General features: G+C 39.3%; 1 protein-coding gene across 1 annotated transcript; it reads left to right on the top strand.

Moving 5' to 3' along the window:
* Positions 1–505: 505 nt before the first annotated feature.
* On the top strand, positions 506–14,603 carry SULT6B1 (sulfotransferase family 6B member 1). The gene is made up of 7 exons (XM_059407620.1): positions 506–704; positions 1,715–1,827; positions 5,766–5,855; positions 6,720–6,846; positions 8,034–8,128; positions 11,780–11,936; positions 14,473–14,603. The coding sequence occupies exons 1-7, from the start codon at positions 506–508 to the stop codon at positions 14,601–14,603; spliced, it is 912 nt and encodes a 303-aa protein (XP_059263603.1).
* The last annotated feature ends 2,253 nt before the right edge of the window (positions 14,604–16,856 follow it).

Raw genomic sequence — 16,856 nt, 5'->3', positions numbered from 1 at the left:
TGCTTCTCCCTCTCCTTCCTGGTCAAGCACTCTCTCTCTCTCTCTCTCAAATAAATAAAGTCTTAAAAAAAATTAAAAAATTAAAGTTTCTCTCCTACATCTACTACCTGCCTTAGTAAGATACATTCTGCTGACATACAAAATTTCCTCAGCTTTCCTGTGATGGAAAAATTGCATGTCTGATTCAGTTAAATAACTATTTGTTAGATAGTTAATATCTATTGTCATCTGGTTAGAGATTCTATTCTTACTTTCCTCCAAGGGAGGTAACATGATCAGCCCCTTTGGTATTATTCTCTGATCCTCAGGTTGCTTTGCACCTGCGGTTTGCCTTTTGTCAGAGGTGGGCGTGCGGAAAGGCAGGTGAGGAGAAGGGGGTGAGAATTAAAGAATTTATTTCTCATGGGAATGGGAGGAGCCCTTATTCCACCTCCTGAAAAACTCCAATAAAAGCTATTGCTGCCCCTGGACAACTACAGAACAGTTTCATCAGCAGGGAGCCAGCATGGCCAATAAGTCCAAATTTATTGACTATATTGACGAAGCTTTGGAAAAATCAAAAGAAACCGCACTTTCTCACTTGTTTTTCATTCATCAGGGGATTCCATACCCAATCACCATGTGCACCTCAGAAACTTTCCAGGCCTTGGACACCTTTGAAGCCAGAAGTGATGACATAGTGCTCGCATCTTATCCAAAGTGTGGTAAATGACAAATCATTTTCTACCAGGGCACTTTTTCATAGTGAGTAGGTTGGGCAGGGTGCTAGGCAAAGGTCGGGGAGGAGGGTAGTTCATCTCTGCATGAAGTTAGCCAGAAAGCAGTGGGGGGGGGTGATCAAGATGGTTAAGAGCATAATTTGTGGAATCAATAACGAGAACTGCTAGACTTAGAAATCTTGGTGTCTGAAGGAGAAGGTCTGATGAATGATGGATGTAGAAAGCATGCATGGTGGTGCTAGCATCTTTCTGGTGCTGGCTACCAGAAAGATGAATGCAGGAAAGTCCATTTGTTATCAAGCACTGAGAGCAATAATCATTTTCATCTTGATTCTTGACTAAAGGCAAAAGCTCGCCCATGTCTCTAATGCCTATGACGATTTCCACATAATAGAATATTTTTCAGGATCAAACATCATCCATCCTTTAGTTTCGCAAACCAGCTTTACATGGTGATTCACTAATGGGGGAAGAGACATTAAGAATCTAAATTCTCCTATTTCACACAATCTCACAATCTACTTTTGATTTTTTTAACTTATTTCATCTCTAAGTGCTTATCAAAGCCATCTTCATTTGATTTTTTCTGTTAATCAATGCTGGATTTTTATAAAATCAAAATTATCTATACTCCTATAGAAAATATTCATTAGTGTAAGAGGAAATAATACATAATAGGCAATAAACAATCATTTCTATAACATAACAGTGTTCTATAAGGAACATGTTATGGATTCAAGCAGTATTGTCACTTGTTAAAGAAAAAATCTGCAAAATAAGATAACAAATTTTGTACTAATGTAAGTAAGAAGTGCTGTTTTCTACAAAACTCTGTTTCTTCCCACAGCGCAGTTTATTTCAGATGCAGAAGAACTGATTGTTCATACCACAGGATGGCTGTAGGTTCCAATTTTTATGATATATATGTGAAAGTAACATGCCTTTGCTAAATCAAGACTCCTTAATGATCTTTGGTTCTTGGATTTTTCTTTAAGGTTCAAATTGGATTCTCCACATCATTAATGAGCTGATATTTGCTGCATCTAAGAAAAAGTATGAGTATCCAGAATTCCCAATTCTTGAATGTGGGGACTCAGAAAAATATGAGGTTAGTACAAACAGCCTTTAAATTTATAGTAAATTATCACGGAAAATTTCTTCCATTTGGGGTAGAGTTTTAGTTTTGAGTTCAGAAAATTAGGCAACTTATTTTGTTTTCACCATATACTCCCAGCACTTTTCAAGGATGATCTCATTTCATGGCAAAATAACCTCATCACCAAATGACAAAAGGCAAAACTGTTAGAAACTTAACCAATGTCAAGGGGCTAATAAATGGCAGGGCCAAGATTTGAACCCAAGTTTTCCAATTAGTGCTTCTTAACCTCTTGCAGAGGTTAATATATATAGACAGCCTACTTGTAAAAGAAAAAAATAGAAGAGAAAGCAAGCCGAGAAACCTGAAGAAAAATTAAAACCAGGGTTGCCTGCCTGGCTCACTGAGTACAGTATGTGTCTTCTGATCTCAGAGTTGTAAGTTTGAGCCCCATTTGTGTGTAGAGATTACTTAAAAAATAAAATCTTAGGAGCTCCTGGGTGGCTCTGTTGGTTAAACATCCAACTCTTGGATTTGGCTCAGGTCATGATCTCAGGGTCTTGAGGTTGAGCCCAGGTCTGTCTTGGTACTCAGCGTCGAGTCTGCTTGTCTCTCTCCCTGCCCTGACACCCACCCCGCCTCACACATACTCTTGCATTTTATCAGAGAAGTAAAATCTTCATTTTAAAAAAATCTTAAGTAAATAAATATAAAAGCAAATTCTTTTTTAAGAAATTGAAATTTAAAAAAGCTTTGTGTCTGAAGATGGAGACTTGGGTGGAATGCCATAGGAGGGTTCTTCTAAGGCTCAGATCATCCTGCCTTCAGTTTATGTCAGCAGTCCCCAGACTTTTCCTAATAAGACATTACCTTTGATGTTCCTGCCTCCATGATGACTCTGGTGTGTGTGTGTTGGTGGAGGGTGTGGGGGAAGATGGAAAAGGATCAAGTAGTAACTGAGAGAGTAAGTCACTGGTGTGTGTAAACGTTCTAACAGGTCATCCTGCCTGTTCTAATTCACCTTACCACATGTTATCATTCACTTTATCAGTAAAACTAAGTGGGGCTTGGGTGTGAGACAGGATACTCTGGTTCCTGCTAGGGAAGGCAAGAAAAGGGTGGGAAGAAGGATCTGCCTCAAGACTTTAGCGCTTGGACAGGACAGGTGAGAGTCAGACCATCCCCAGCCCTACCTAGATACACCAGGAATACATTTGGGACGGGATGGCTGTATTCAAGGAGGAACCACAATCTCAGCAAAATTTTGAGACATGTTTACTACCAAGACTCCCAACTATCAAGCAGACAGAAGAACTCAGTTACTAAGAAATAAATTATTGGATTTGGACTTAGAAAGCGGTTTCTGGAAAATGACAGAAACACTTGGCATGATGACAAATATAAGCTGAGAAGTTGGATTTTACGTGGAAGAAAGTCATTTCCATGGATCGGGCTAAAGTCACAGAAAATCATATGCAAATGAGATGTGTCAGGACTTAGGGGAGGCGGGCTGGAGTGGGAGGTAAATGTGCTCCTGCCCCTGGTAAGGTGAGCCATCCTGCTTGTGGCTGACCGCCCCCAGATGTGGGCAGTCAGGACTGGTTCAGGTTGTGTGGACAGGAAACTTAAGTTTTTTCCTAGGTAAGAAACGATGGGCCAGTGAAAAGCCCCACTGGTTTCTCCTGTCCAGACCGTTGCATAACATTTTTTCTAAAGAGGGTGTTTAGCATCAACTTTACAGTTTATGCTAACATTTCCCCAGTTTTCCAACTTTTTTTTTAAAAAGTAAACTCTACACCAAAAGTGGGGCTTGAACTCATGACCTGGAGATCAAGAGTTGCTTGCTCTGACTGAGCCAGCCATGCACCTCCATTTTAAAATGGAAATCAGTAAGAAGACAAGCTTTACTTAACAGCTATTCATTTTACAGAAAACTTTTCTAAAATACATATATTTTCCTGTACCTGGCTATCTTAGTCGGTGGAGCATGCAACTCTTGATACCAGGGTTGTGGGTCAGCATAGAGATTACTTTAAAAAATAAATAAAATAAAATAAACATACAGTCTTTACACTGCTTATAGTTTGGCTATGTCACATTTTCATTAATGTTTTATTATATGCATGTCAGTTTTGTTACAGTTATTTCTCACTTTCTCCGTTGATATTTTTCTAATCCTTTTAGGAACTTTACCCTTTCTCATATGTCTTTTTGTGATTTTTGGCCATGCAGTGTAGTGGAAACAGCATACTATAACTTAATCTGAAAATTACCATCTGTGTGATTTTGTACAAAGCACTTAAAACCTCAAAGCCTATTGTTAATCTCTAAAATGGGGGTTATAACACCTACCTGAGAGGATTGCTGTGAATGAATCTAAAAGTGACATTTAAAACTAATGATGTAAATCAAGTATTATGACTATTAATCACCACTGGGGCCCATATCATTGACTTACATTGGCTTTTTTATTTTTAGAATTTTTTTTTATGTTTTGCCCTTGCTTGAGTTGGGATCTCCACTAAATTTTTACAGAACAATTGGCTACAAATATCTAAATATCACTTTATCACTGAAATAATGTGACCAAACAGTGAGTGACCTGTACAAGTATGGAAATAAACTTGAAACTTTAGCCTATATAACATACTAAAGGCCTGATTTTAAGACAAAACCCTTACTGCTGGCAGATTAAACAGATCAGTTCATTTCTTAAATTATCAGTAGAAGTAGATACATACACACAAAGAATCAGTTTTTGAGTCCTCACACTGACAAGATTTTCTCTTGTAAAATATTTCTCAGATAGTTAAGTGACTATGCATTTTCAGGTTCTGTTGGGATATTTGAATGGAAATTTTAAAAAATCATTTATTTGTTTATTTGAAAGAGAGGGAGAGCATGAATGGAGGAAGAGGAAGAGGGAAAAGCAGGCTCCCTGCTGAGGAGGAAGCCCAAGTTGGGGTTTGATCCCAGGACCTAGGGATCATGACCTGAGTTGAAGGCAAATGCTTAACTGGTTGAGCCACCCAGGTGCCCCTGGAATATTTTTGTTAAAAAAAAAAATCTAGATATTAAAAATAGGTTCGGAGGAGCTATGGGAAAACTTGAATATTTCTGTTAAAAACCTTGAATATAGAAGACAGCCATATTAACTCAAAGAGTAGACCGGAGATTATGAGCCCTCTTGAACAAAAAGAATTTGGTGTGATTGTGAGAAAAGGTAAACTTTTCAAAAAATGACCAAAAAAAAAAAAAAAAGATAAAAGATAAACCAGATCCTACAAGGACTTCCAAAAGGATGATTTAAATTATTTGTTCATGTTTTTTTCCATTCCTTGCCTCCATAAAGTAAGAAAACAAAAAAATAAAAACTGGGAGAAGAGGGGCACCTGTGTGGCTCAGTCTGTTAAGCATCTGAATCTTGATTTCAGTTCGGGTCATGATCTCGGGGTTATGAGATTGAGCCAAGCCCACCCCCATCCAATCCTCCCCCACACCCCCACACAGGGCTCCGCACTGGAGGTGAAGCTGCTTAAGATGCTCTCTCCCTCTGCCCTTCCCCCAACCCTGTGCACAAGCACATTCTTCCTTTCTCTCTCTCTAAAACAAAACAAAACAAAAAAATTTTGAGGAGGAACTGAAGAAGACACAATAGTGGTCCTTGAAACTACCATTCAAATACTACAGTTAAGAGTAATTGACCATGGGGTGCCTGGGTGGCTCAGTGGGTTAAAGCCTCTGCCTTTGGCTCAGGTCATGATCCCAGGGTCCTGGGATTGAGGCCCACATCAGCGGGGAGCCTGCTTCCCTTCCTCTCTCTGCCTGCCTCTCTGTCTACTTATAATCTCTGTCTGTCAAATAAATACATAAAATCTTTAAAAAAAAAAAAAAGAGTGGTTGACCATAAGACACACCCACACTTTCACTTTATTGTGTATATTTTTAAGAGAATGAAACAGTTCCCATCGCCAAGGATTTTGGCAACTCACCTCCATTATGACAAATTACCTGGGTCCATCGTCAAGAATAAAGCCAAGGTGAGTGTCATTCTTACTCATATGTCAGTTTGAAGTATTTAACGTCTAGATACTGCCTTTCTGGGCTATGTGATGAAGTTCCTATCTTACAGAATTTTAAGAAATGAAGTGTGAGATTTAATATTTCTTCTGTTGTTTCTTCAGGTTATATTAGCTATAGTTTCATGCAAAGCAAAGGTATTTTCAGCTAGGATATAAAACATATACCTGGAATTGAACATATTTTAAATCTGTTCTATAGTGACTAGATTTCAGAATCCCACTAAGATATTTAGAGTGTTTAACAAGAGAGTACAATCTAGGAAAACAAGCAGCAGGGTTTGCTGTTGTTGTTGCCATTCTTTCTGGTGAGCATTATTTCCCTGAGGTCTGAAATAATTTTATTTCTGACTTTCACATATAATAGCAAACTTCATGTCGTGTGTATGTAACTGCAGACGCTTTGGTCACTCTTATCCCTATTGGATCTTCTCCCACCAAACTCTGAACATTATTTTCATTTTCCTTAATATTATTTTGCAATTTTTACTTTGCAATTTAACTTCCCAGATCATGTCCTGTGACTATTCTAATGAGCTTCCTCTTTTTTCCTTTTAGATGTCTTCTCTATGTGCCTTTTTACAAAGTTCACTAGCAGAAGTTCTCTACTACAGCATCGATCTGCTTTTTCTTCTTTTTTCTCCCCTTTCCCTAAATTTCCCCACCTGCTACCACCTCTTCCTCAATTTCTTCCTGTCATTCTTCCTCTTTTTGTTAACGAAATTAAGTTGTATACAAAAATATATAACGATATTGCTCACCCCTTCGCTTTTCCAAGGTTCAAAACATTGATCTGAATAAATTAACTTAATTTTCTCTCCCTAGATATTGGTGATATTTCGAAACCCTAAAGATACGGCAGTATCTTTTTTCCATTTCCACAATGATGTCCCTGATATTCCAAGCTATGGCTCTTGGGATGAATTCTTCAGACAGTTCATGAAAGGACAAGGTATAGCTGTTGGCAAAAGAATTCTCACTTCAACAGGTGACCCCACTAAGTACAAAAAAATCAAATGTGTTTTACAGTGAAGAAAGATTATGGAGGATCCAGGAACCAAAAAGTTGCTTTTAAATGAAGTTTTATAGCACCACTAGTTCTGTGCATCAAACAATAATACATTAGTGTTTTTAAAAATAATTTGGGCAATTCACATGTTGACTATGAGTAGGGGGTAGGCATAGAACAGACATGGGACAGGGGCACCTGGCTGGCTCGGTGGATAGAGCATGCGACTCTTAATCTTGGATTGTGAGTTCAACCCCATGTTGGGGATAGAGATTACCAAAAAAATTAAAATTAAAATTAAAAAAAACTTAAAAAAATAATAATAAGTCCCACAGAGTCTGCTTCACATTTCTTTCCTTATCCCTCTGCCTGTCCCACTTGTGCACTTCTCTCTAATAAATACATCTTCAGAAATAAAATAAAATTACAGATGTGGTTTGCATTAAATTTCTATTGGGCAATGCTGATCTAGACAACATCTGTCTAATTATTTCTTTCTTTCTGACACTATCTGTCAGTTTCCATGTATCATTCACTATTTCTGAATTATTTTATTCACTTAACCATGAATATCTGACAGTTTTTAATCAAATCACTTTTGCAACTTGCTTAGTTGTGTTATTATTGATGAAAATAATAAAATGATTAGAAATCTCAAGATAGGAATGGTTTATACAATTCTTTTGGAGCAGGGATTCGTAATAACAAACCTCATGTTTGAGTGGTGCCTGGGTGGCTCAGCCAGTTAAATGTCAGACTCTTGATTTTGGCTCAGGTCATTATCTCAGGGCCTAAATAAATCTTTAAAAAAAAAATCTTGGGGCACCTGGGTGGCTCAGTGGGTTAAGCTGCTGCCTTAGGCTCAGGTCATGATCTCAGGGTCCTGGGATCCAGTCCCTCATTGGGTTCTCTGCTCAGCAGGGAGCCTGCTTCCCTTTCTCTCTCTGCCTGCCTCTCTGCCTACTTGTGATTTCTCTCTGTCAAATAAATAAATAAATAAAATCTTTTAAAAAATCTTTTTTGAGCATATACACATATGTATAGTTTATATTTTGAGCATACATTAACTATCTTTCATTTTAACCTCAGCTATTTAAAATTCTTTAAGAATTTTTTTCCTGTGTTTTCAGTTTCTTGGGGAAGTTATTTTGATTTTGCCATTAATTGGAACAAACATCTTGATGATGACAATGTTAAGTTCATATTATACGAAGACTTGAAAGAGGTGAGATTATGATTATTGACATTCTATAGAATAATTTCTTATAAAATAAACATAGAGCACTTACTTTTAATGTCCAGTTGTATGAATATTGTATTCAATTAAAAAAAAGAATATTCTAGATATGTGGGACAGTGCTAGGGGAAAAAAAATGTGTAGGGGCTTAGATTCTTTATTTAACAGAAACAAAGTAATGCTTAGCAACTTATTACTAAGAGTGGCTGCTTTATTTTCCTGCTGCGATAGCAGGAAATGGCAGAAATAATAGGTAGGTTTAAGAATAAGAATGGCAGGGCACCTGGGTGGCTCAGTGCGTTGGGCCGCTGCCTTCGGCTCGGGTCATGATCTCAGGGTCCTGGGATCAAGTCCAGCATGGAGCTCTCTGCTCAGCGGGAGGCCTGCTTCCCTTCCTCTCTCTCTGCCTGCCTCTCTGCCTACTTGTAATCTCTCTCTGTCAAATAAATTAATTAAATCTATAAAAAAAATAAGAATGGCAAAAATAATAGGTAGGTTTCAGTTGAGATTTAACTGAACATGCATTTGGCTGTGAATTGGATCTTTCCATATGATGTTATTTTTAAAATTGCTTATGCATGAATTGTTACTCATGAACATTTAGTGAATGAGCGATTAGCATTGTTCTAGGTCTTTGTGATACGTCAGTAAGCAAACCAGTAAGTTCACTGCCCTGGAGAAGCTTACCTTCTAACTGAAGAAGGCAGGGAGAGCGAAAGAGAAATAATAAATACAATATTTTTTAATGTTTATAATATGTGGGAGAAAAGAAATGGCATAGCTGATTAAGGAAAACTGGAAATGCTAGGTAGGGGTGGGGAATTGGGATGTTGGACGGATCCCAGTATAAATAGGAAGAAAGAGGGAGTGAGCCAAGTGGTAACTGGAATAAGAGCTTTCCAGGCATACAGAATCAACTGGAGTAAAGGTCCTGAGGTAGAAGTATTCCGGGCATCATTAAGTGACATGAAGGAGGTGAATGTGGCTGGGTCCTTAGGAGTGAGCCTGAGGAGATTAACCAATGAGAACAGAGGCAAGGGAATGAGGTAGAGTGAATCATGTGGCAGGCCATTGAAATCCTTTGGCTTTCACTCTGAGTGAAAGGGGAAGCCACTGCAGAAATCCAGCAGAAGCCTGATAGGAGTTTACGCATTTTTTTTTTTTTTTTAGATTTTATTTATTTGTTTGACAGAGAGAAATCACAAGTAGGCAGAGAGGCAGGCAGAGAGAGAGAGAGGAGGAAGCAGACTCCCTGCTGAGCAGAGAGCCAGATGAAGGACTCGATCCCAGGACCCTGAGATCATGACCTGAGCCGAAGGCAGAGGCTTAACCCACTGAGCCACCCAGGCGCCCGAGTTGATGTATTTTTAATAGGTTCATTCTGATTGCTGCATGAGAACATACTAGAGAGAAGCAAAGACAGTGTAGAGAAACCATGAGGAGAGTACTGCAGTAGTCCAAGCAAAGGAAGATGGTTGCTCAGGCCAGAAGGGGCAGTGGCAGTGATAAATGGTTGAATTCTGAATATATGTTGAAGAAGAGCTAATAGGATTTGTTGCTGGACTGCACAGGAGAAAGAATGGAAAGAAAAAGAGAAATCAGATAGGACTCCAATATTATTGGCTTGACCAACTGAAAGGATTGAGTTGTCATCATTTGAGTAGGAGATGCCGGCAGGTGAAAGCAGGATAGTGGGAGAGATCAGGGTTTTGGTGTTAGCTTAGTCTGAGATGCTTCTCAGTCATCCAAATGGAGAGGTCAGGTAGGCAATTGGGTATAAAAGTCTTGAATGAAGAGAGTTCTGGGGTGTACATCTAAATTTGGCACATGTATGGTATTAAAGCCGTGAGATTACATACCCATGTATGTATGTATACAGATGGAGAAGAGAAGAAGACCAAGAACTGAGCCCTGGAGTTCCCCATAGAGAGAGCTTGGGAAACAGGAAGAATCTGCAAAGGAGAAAGAGGAGGGGCTACTGAGGCAGAGGGGAAGCCAAGGTCCAGGAAGTCCAGTGAAGAAAGTATGTTAAAAAGAAGGGAGTGTGTCAGATGCCTGCTAGTGGAAGTGAGTTCTTAACACCAGTCTCCCCTGACATTCTTATAAAAGGAAAGTGTCACTGAACCGGTCCCTTCGGTTGATAGAGTGCATCTATGAAACGTGAAAGAGCATAGCAATTTAGTTCTCCTTCTAGAATAATGTCTCTAAAACTTGTGTTCTGTGGAATGTCAGTGTTGCCCAGATGTTAATAATTCTTTTTTTTTTAAAGATTTATTTATTTATTTGACAGAGAGAGATTACAAGTAGGCAGAGAGGCAGGCAGAGAGAGAGAGAGGAGGAAGCAGGCTCCCTGCTGAGCAGAGAGCCCGATGCGGGACTCGATCCCAGGACCCTGAGATCATGACCTGAGCCGAAGGCAGCGGCTTAACCCACTGAGCCACCCAGGCGCCCCAGATGTTAATAATTCTTGCTTAGAGTTCAAACTGATTTGGAAACTGATAGACTTCTGGGATATTTATGTTACAAGCTGGCATAGTAAAGATTGGGAGATCCTATAGGAAAAGCAAACAAACAAAAAGGTTATCTTTTTTTAACCAAAAGGATTCCAAACTTATTGGACCTCAACTCTTCAACCTCCTTTTTTTTTTTGCCATGAATCATCTATAACTACAAAGTAAATTAGTGTTCTGTAGAATACAGCTTAAGAAACTGTTCATGAGGGGCGCCTGGGTGGCTCAGTGGGTTAAAGCCTCTGCCTTCAGCTCGGGTCATGATCCCGGGGTCCTGGGATCGAGCCCCGCATCGGGCTATCTGCTCCACAGAGAGCCTGCTTCCTCTTCTCTCTCTCTCTCTCTCTGCCTGCCTCTCTGCCTACTTGTGATCTCTGTCTGTCAAATAAATAAATAAAAATCTTAAAAAAAAAAAAAAAGAAACTGTTCATGAATCTTCATTGGTCAGCAATACTGTTGAGGGGGTTCATGATTTACAAGTGTATTTAGACAAGATACATTTCAAGACTCCCTCTAGTTTTTATGATTCTAAAAATTAGACTTTCCTGATGGAATTAAACACAGGATTCAAAAGAAAAAAGAATTGGAATGATCATGTACAATTACATTAATTTCCTCACCTCATCAAAACAGGTGCTTTTTACTAAAGTGAATATCACCTAGATTCTTACCTTCTACTTAATGCTTACTATTATTATTTATATCCTGAAGAGTTCAGGAAAAGTCATATATTGAAACTATAAAGGACGGGGAGCCTGGGTGGCTCAGTGGGTTAAGCCTCTGCCTTCGGCTCAGGTCATGATCTCAGGGTCCTGGGATCTAGTCCCACATGGGGCTCTCTGCTTCCCCCACCCCCTCTGCCTGCCTCTCTGCCTACTTGTGATCTCTCTCTCTCTCTCTGTCAAATAAATAAATAAAATCTTAAAAAAAAAACTACAAAGGAAAATCGATACAGAATATCATGTAAGGCTATCTTGAATATTGATACAGAAGTATCAGAAGTCTAAAGATCCTGAGATAAAAAGATGAGTTAGAGTGCTAAGCTTAATCTATTCTGGCTAAGAAGCCTGTTTTTGCTATGGCACAATTCCCACAGAAGGAAATTTATCCCTGAAAATTTTGTTTTCAGAACCTGGCTGCTGGAATAAAACAAATTGCTGAGTTCTTTGGATTCTCTTTAACGGGGGAGCAGATTCAAATCATCTCAGCCCAAAGTACCTTCCAAGCAATGAGAGCCAAGTCCCAGGAAACGCATGGTGCTGTTGGTCCGTTTCTGTTCCGCAAAGGTAAAGCCACACTGATTTCTGGGACACGGGTCAATCTGCATGTTATAGGGAATCCACATCACTAGACCTTAAATTAAGACAGGATTCCCTTTTTCTCTCCCTCAACAAGAAGTTTGACACAGTCAGTTCAGAAATAGACTGGCACGTCCAAAATATCTAAAATCTCTTAGTGTACTCAGTTCCTTCTGCCTTTCTGCTTGTCACTTTGTGATGGCAAGACAGAAGCCATTATATTAAACTAAAGGATTGTTTTATTAAAATAAAAAGGGAGTAGCAAGAGACAGAGAATCATGCACACCTCATTGGCAGTACTGTTGGCTGGGAACTGTGATTTTTTTAATTTTTTTTTTTTTAGGTTGGGACATAATTGCCAAATTAAAATCAGGGTTTTGTTAATAAGAAAGGAGGAGATAATGAGTATTGTATAAGCAACTAGCTATCTCTGTCAATTGAAGATTTTACTAAATTTTGTTAAAGCATTCTAATTTCTTATGGAAATTAATGGTAATACAGCTAAGGGATTACCAGGTCCTTTTATTACATATATAATGAAAGTATAAGGTGACTTAGAGGCAACACATATCACAATGACAACTGTCATTTATCAAGCATCTACCATCCGTTAGACCTTTTGCTGGGCATAAATTTTACAACAACAACAACAAAAAGATATTAATTCCTTAATTTTACAAATGTGGGCATCAAAACTCAGAGATATTAATTTGTCCATTGTCACAAAGCTAATGATCAGGAATCAGGATTTGAACGTATGTTTACTTGACTCTACGATACTTTATCGAATGAAGATCCATTTAAAATCCCCACTGTGAATGGAACATTGAATATAAATCTTTCATTTGATTCCTGACATTATTCTCGATTTTTATGCCTTGTTTGATAAACTATAAAGGAGGGGGAAAAATAGAACGTTTCTGTACATTGTTAATCAAGCACTATTCAGAACACAAAAATTCTAAAATAAAGTAATAATTTAAAAATTTTATAAGAGTCTTTGTAGAAAATTCAAAAAACACAGGAAAAGTTGAAAAAGCATTAAAAATTATCCACATTTCTCCCACCAGAGGCATGTTTAACTTTTTAAGCATATTTCTTCCGGCCTTACTCTGTGATCTTTTATGTAGTGGATGACATTTGTAAATAGTTTTGTGTTTTACGTTAATCCCTTCATATATCTAAGCATTTCCTTCTGTCATCAAATCCTCTTTATAAATATACATTTCAAATGGCTATGCAACAAGGAACTTACACCCTCAACCCAAATCACCAAAAGATTCTAAAGAAAGAAGTAACTTCCTTCACTTTTAAGAGCAAAAAGAAAACATATCCTAATCTCAGGCAAAATAACTTCCTGCAAAATTTTCAATAATCTGAGGTTTTCACAAAATCCTGCTAGAAACTGATAACTTCTCAGGGGTTAAAGTATTTAAAAGACTTCACAGAGGAAAAAAAAAATAACTCTCAAAAAGTGGAAATTTAGGTCTCAAAGCTTGAGATGGGGGGGGTGTTGGAGGGGGGAATAGGAGCTCTCTAAAGCCTATCGTTCCCTCAGTGATGTAAAGAGCAAATCACCTCCCATGCCACGGATGGGGAATCTCCAGTGAATACCGTTATTTTTACAAAAGTCTATGTTCATTCTTAAGACTAATTTTCTTGGGGTGCCTGGGAGGCTCAGTGGGTTAAGCCTCTGCCTTCAGCTCAGGTCATGGTCTCAGGTCATGGTCTCAGGGTCCTGGGATGGAGCCCTGCATGGGGCTCTTTGCTCAGCGGGGAGCCTGCTTCCCCCTCTCTCTCTGCCTGCCTCTCTGCCTACTTATGATCTCTATCTCTGTCAAAAAAAAACAAACAAAAAACAAAAACAAAAACTTTAAAAAAATCTTAAAAAAAAAAAAAGACCAATTTTCTTCATGTGTCCATTTTCACATTTCAGGGTGAAATGCTGCACTGAGAAGAAATAGGGGTGGGGGATGGGCGAAAGGGGTGAAGGAGCATGGGAGGTACATGTCTCCTGTTATGGGATGAATGAGCCACAAGAATAAAAGGCAAAGAAAGCATTAGGAATGCAGTCAGTGGTGTTGTAATGGTGTTGTATATAGGTGATGGAGGGGATCTATACATGTGGTGAGCAGGGCATAACTTAGAGAGTTGTTGAACCAATGTGTGATATACCTGAAACTAATGCAACACTGTGTGTCACTATACCTAAATAAAAATAAAAATAAAGTAAAATAAGAAAGTAGCTAAAAAAAAATCAGGAAGAATTTTTTTTTTTTTTTTAAGATTTATTTATTTACTTGGCAGACAGAGATCACAAGTGGGCAGAGGGGCAGGCAGAGAGAGAGGAGGAAACAGGCTCCCGGCTGAGCAGGGAGCCAGATGCGGGGCTCTATCCCAGGACTCTGGGATCATGAACGGAGCAGAGCCAAATGCAGAGGCTTTAACCCACTGAGCCACCCAGGCTCCCCAGGAAGAAATATTCTAACAGATATCTGGATCTGTTGTTTTTTGTGTGTTGCAGGTGAAGTTGGCGACTGGAAGAATTTGTTCAGTGAAACTCAGAACCAGGAAATGGATGCAAAATTCAAAGAGTGCTTAGCAGGCACTTCCTTAGGAGCAAAGCTGAAGTATGAATCCTATTGCCAAGCTTGATTTCTGGTTAATGTAGCAGGCGTAGATATTTTATTTTCCTGAATAATAATTAAATTTAAATAATGAAATAGGTTGATCAAATAACCAAATAATGATTATTCAATAACATTTAGATATAAATAGCATGAAATTAATAATACTGAGAACATTTAAGTTTTTAAACTCAGACTTGTTTGCTCACTTTTGGAGGAAAAAGGCCATTTAGCTGTCCAGAGGGGACACTCTTGTTCATGGGGGATTTTCACTTCTTTCATGCTGTGGGTTCACCCAAGAGCATAAGCAGATACTATCAGTAACATGCCTAAGTGTACACGAGACAGCCCTCCCAATGAAGCATAATTTTTTGTCTTCTCAGAATAATTCCTCTGTCTCTCACTGTGAATCAAAGCACTTGTGGTGGCTATCTCAAACTTACTGTTGAGGAAAATGTAATTCTAACTCGGTACTGAAGTCAAGTGACTCAACCTGTCCTCATATAATTCAAGGAAAATGCATGGCTCATCTACTCTGTGCATGTCCCTGCAGGAGGCCCTATACTATTCCTGGAAGTATGGTGGATTACATAAGCTGAAAACCCTTCCTTCAGAACACCAAGAAAGGCTGGATAAAAATTCTTAAAAATTCTTTTAGGTGATGAGGGCACCTGGGTGGCACAGTTGGTTAAGCGTCTGCCTTCAGCTCAGGTAGTAATCCCAGGATCCTGAGATCAAGTCCTGCATCGGGCTCTCTGCTTAGGGTGGAGGCTGCTTCTCCCTCTGCCAGCTGCTCCCCCTGCTTGTACTCTCTCTCTCTGTCAAATAAATTTTAAAAGTCTTAAAAAAAAAAAAAAAAGAATCCTCCTCTCCTCTGCTTTTTACTGTAAACCAGTTTGTGTTTGATTTTATGTTTACTACATCAAAAGCATCCTACCTGATCTAATATTCTAAAATCCACATCTTGGTAAAAAAAAAAAAAAAAAAAAGAAGTCACTTCAATCACTAATTTATTCAATAAATACTTATTGAGTGCCTACTATGTGCAGCCCTGTACTGGAAATGCAATGTTGAGTAAAAACCACACTGTGTCCTTAAGTGTCTAAATAGAAATGAATTTCTTAAAAAAAAAAAAAGATTTATTTGTTTATTTTGGGGAGAGGGGTGAAGGAAGAGGGAAAGAGAGAATCTCAAGCAGACTTAACACTGAGGGAGGCCCTCACCATGGGATCTCATGACTCATGAGATCATGACCTGAGCTGAAACCAAGAGTCAGACACCCAATCAACCGAGTCAGCCAGGCACTCCCCTCATTTATTTTTTTTTATAGATTGATTTATTTATTTAAGAGAGAGAGAGCGTAGGGGAGCCTGGGTGGCTCAGTGGGTTAAAGCCTCTGCCTTCGGCTCAGGTCATGATCCCACCGTGCTGGGATCAAGCCCCGGCATCAGGCTCTCTGCTAATTGGGGAGCCTGCTTCCCTTCTCTCTCTGCCTGCCTCTCTGCCTGCTTGTGATCTCTGTCTGTCAAGTGAATAAATAAAATCTTTTAAAAAAAGAGAGAGAGAGCGAGAGCGCACACAGAGGGAGGGGCCAGAGAAGGAGACGGAATCTTAAACAGACTCCCCACTTAGCACAAAGCCTGACACAGGGCTCAATCCCACGACCCTGAGATCATGACCCAAGCCCAAACCAAGAGTCAGCCACTTAGCTGACTGCACTGGCCTTCTTTCAGCGGACTGGTCTGGGATGTGTCTGGATCAGGTGAGGCTTGATCCAGAGCTCAGCCAAGGACCTGATTCTTAATCTTTACTTATCAACTCTACTCTCTCAGTGTAGGCTCCATCTCCAAGGAGGTTTCTCCTTGTGCAGTACTGGAAACACAAACCACTGGAAGAATGTCGAGCATAAGGAAGTAGTAGGAAACGAAGGCATGCGTGTTGGAAGGGATGGCAGAATGGAAACCAGGAGACTTCTACTGTATCTGCCATCCAGACCTACTTGTAGACTGCATCATCTTTTAAATATCTTCCCCATTCATAATCTGACATTGATTCTCTTCGCTCTCATTCATTCTTTATTAAACAAATATTTATTGAGCGTCACCTAGGTGTCTGGGCACGGAAGAGCTAGAGTCCAGCGGTTAAGACAGCAGGCTGGGTTTATAGCAGCAGAAATCTAAAAAGTAGCAACCTATGGTTTTTAGCTCTTCTTCCGGCCTGGCGTGCAGAAATTGGTCGTCTAAGTGTCAGGTTTCCTAAAACCAGAGCGTCCAGAACCTCA

This window comes from Mustela nigripes, chromosome 7 (genome assembly GCF_022355385.1).
Source record: "Mustela nigripes isolate SB6536 chromosome 7, MUSNIG.SB6536, whole genome shotgun sequence".
In the NCBI taxonomy this organism is placed as follows: Eukaryota; Metazoa; Chordata; class Mammalia; order Carnivora; family Mustelidae; genus Mustela; species Mustela nigripes.
This window is presented reverse-complemented; position numbering and strand designations above follow the sequence as displayed.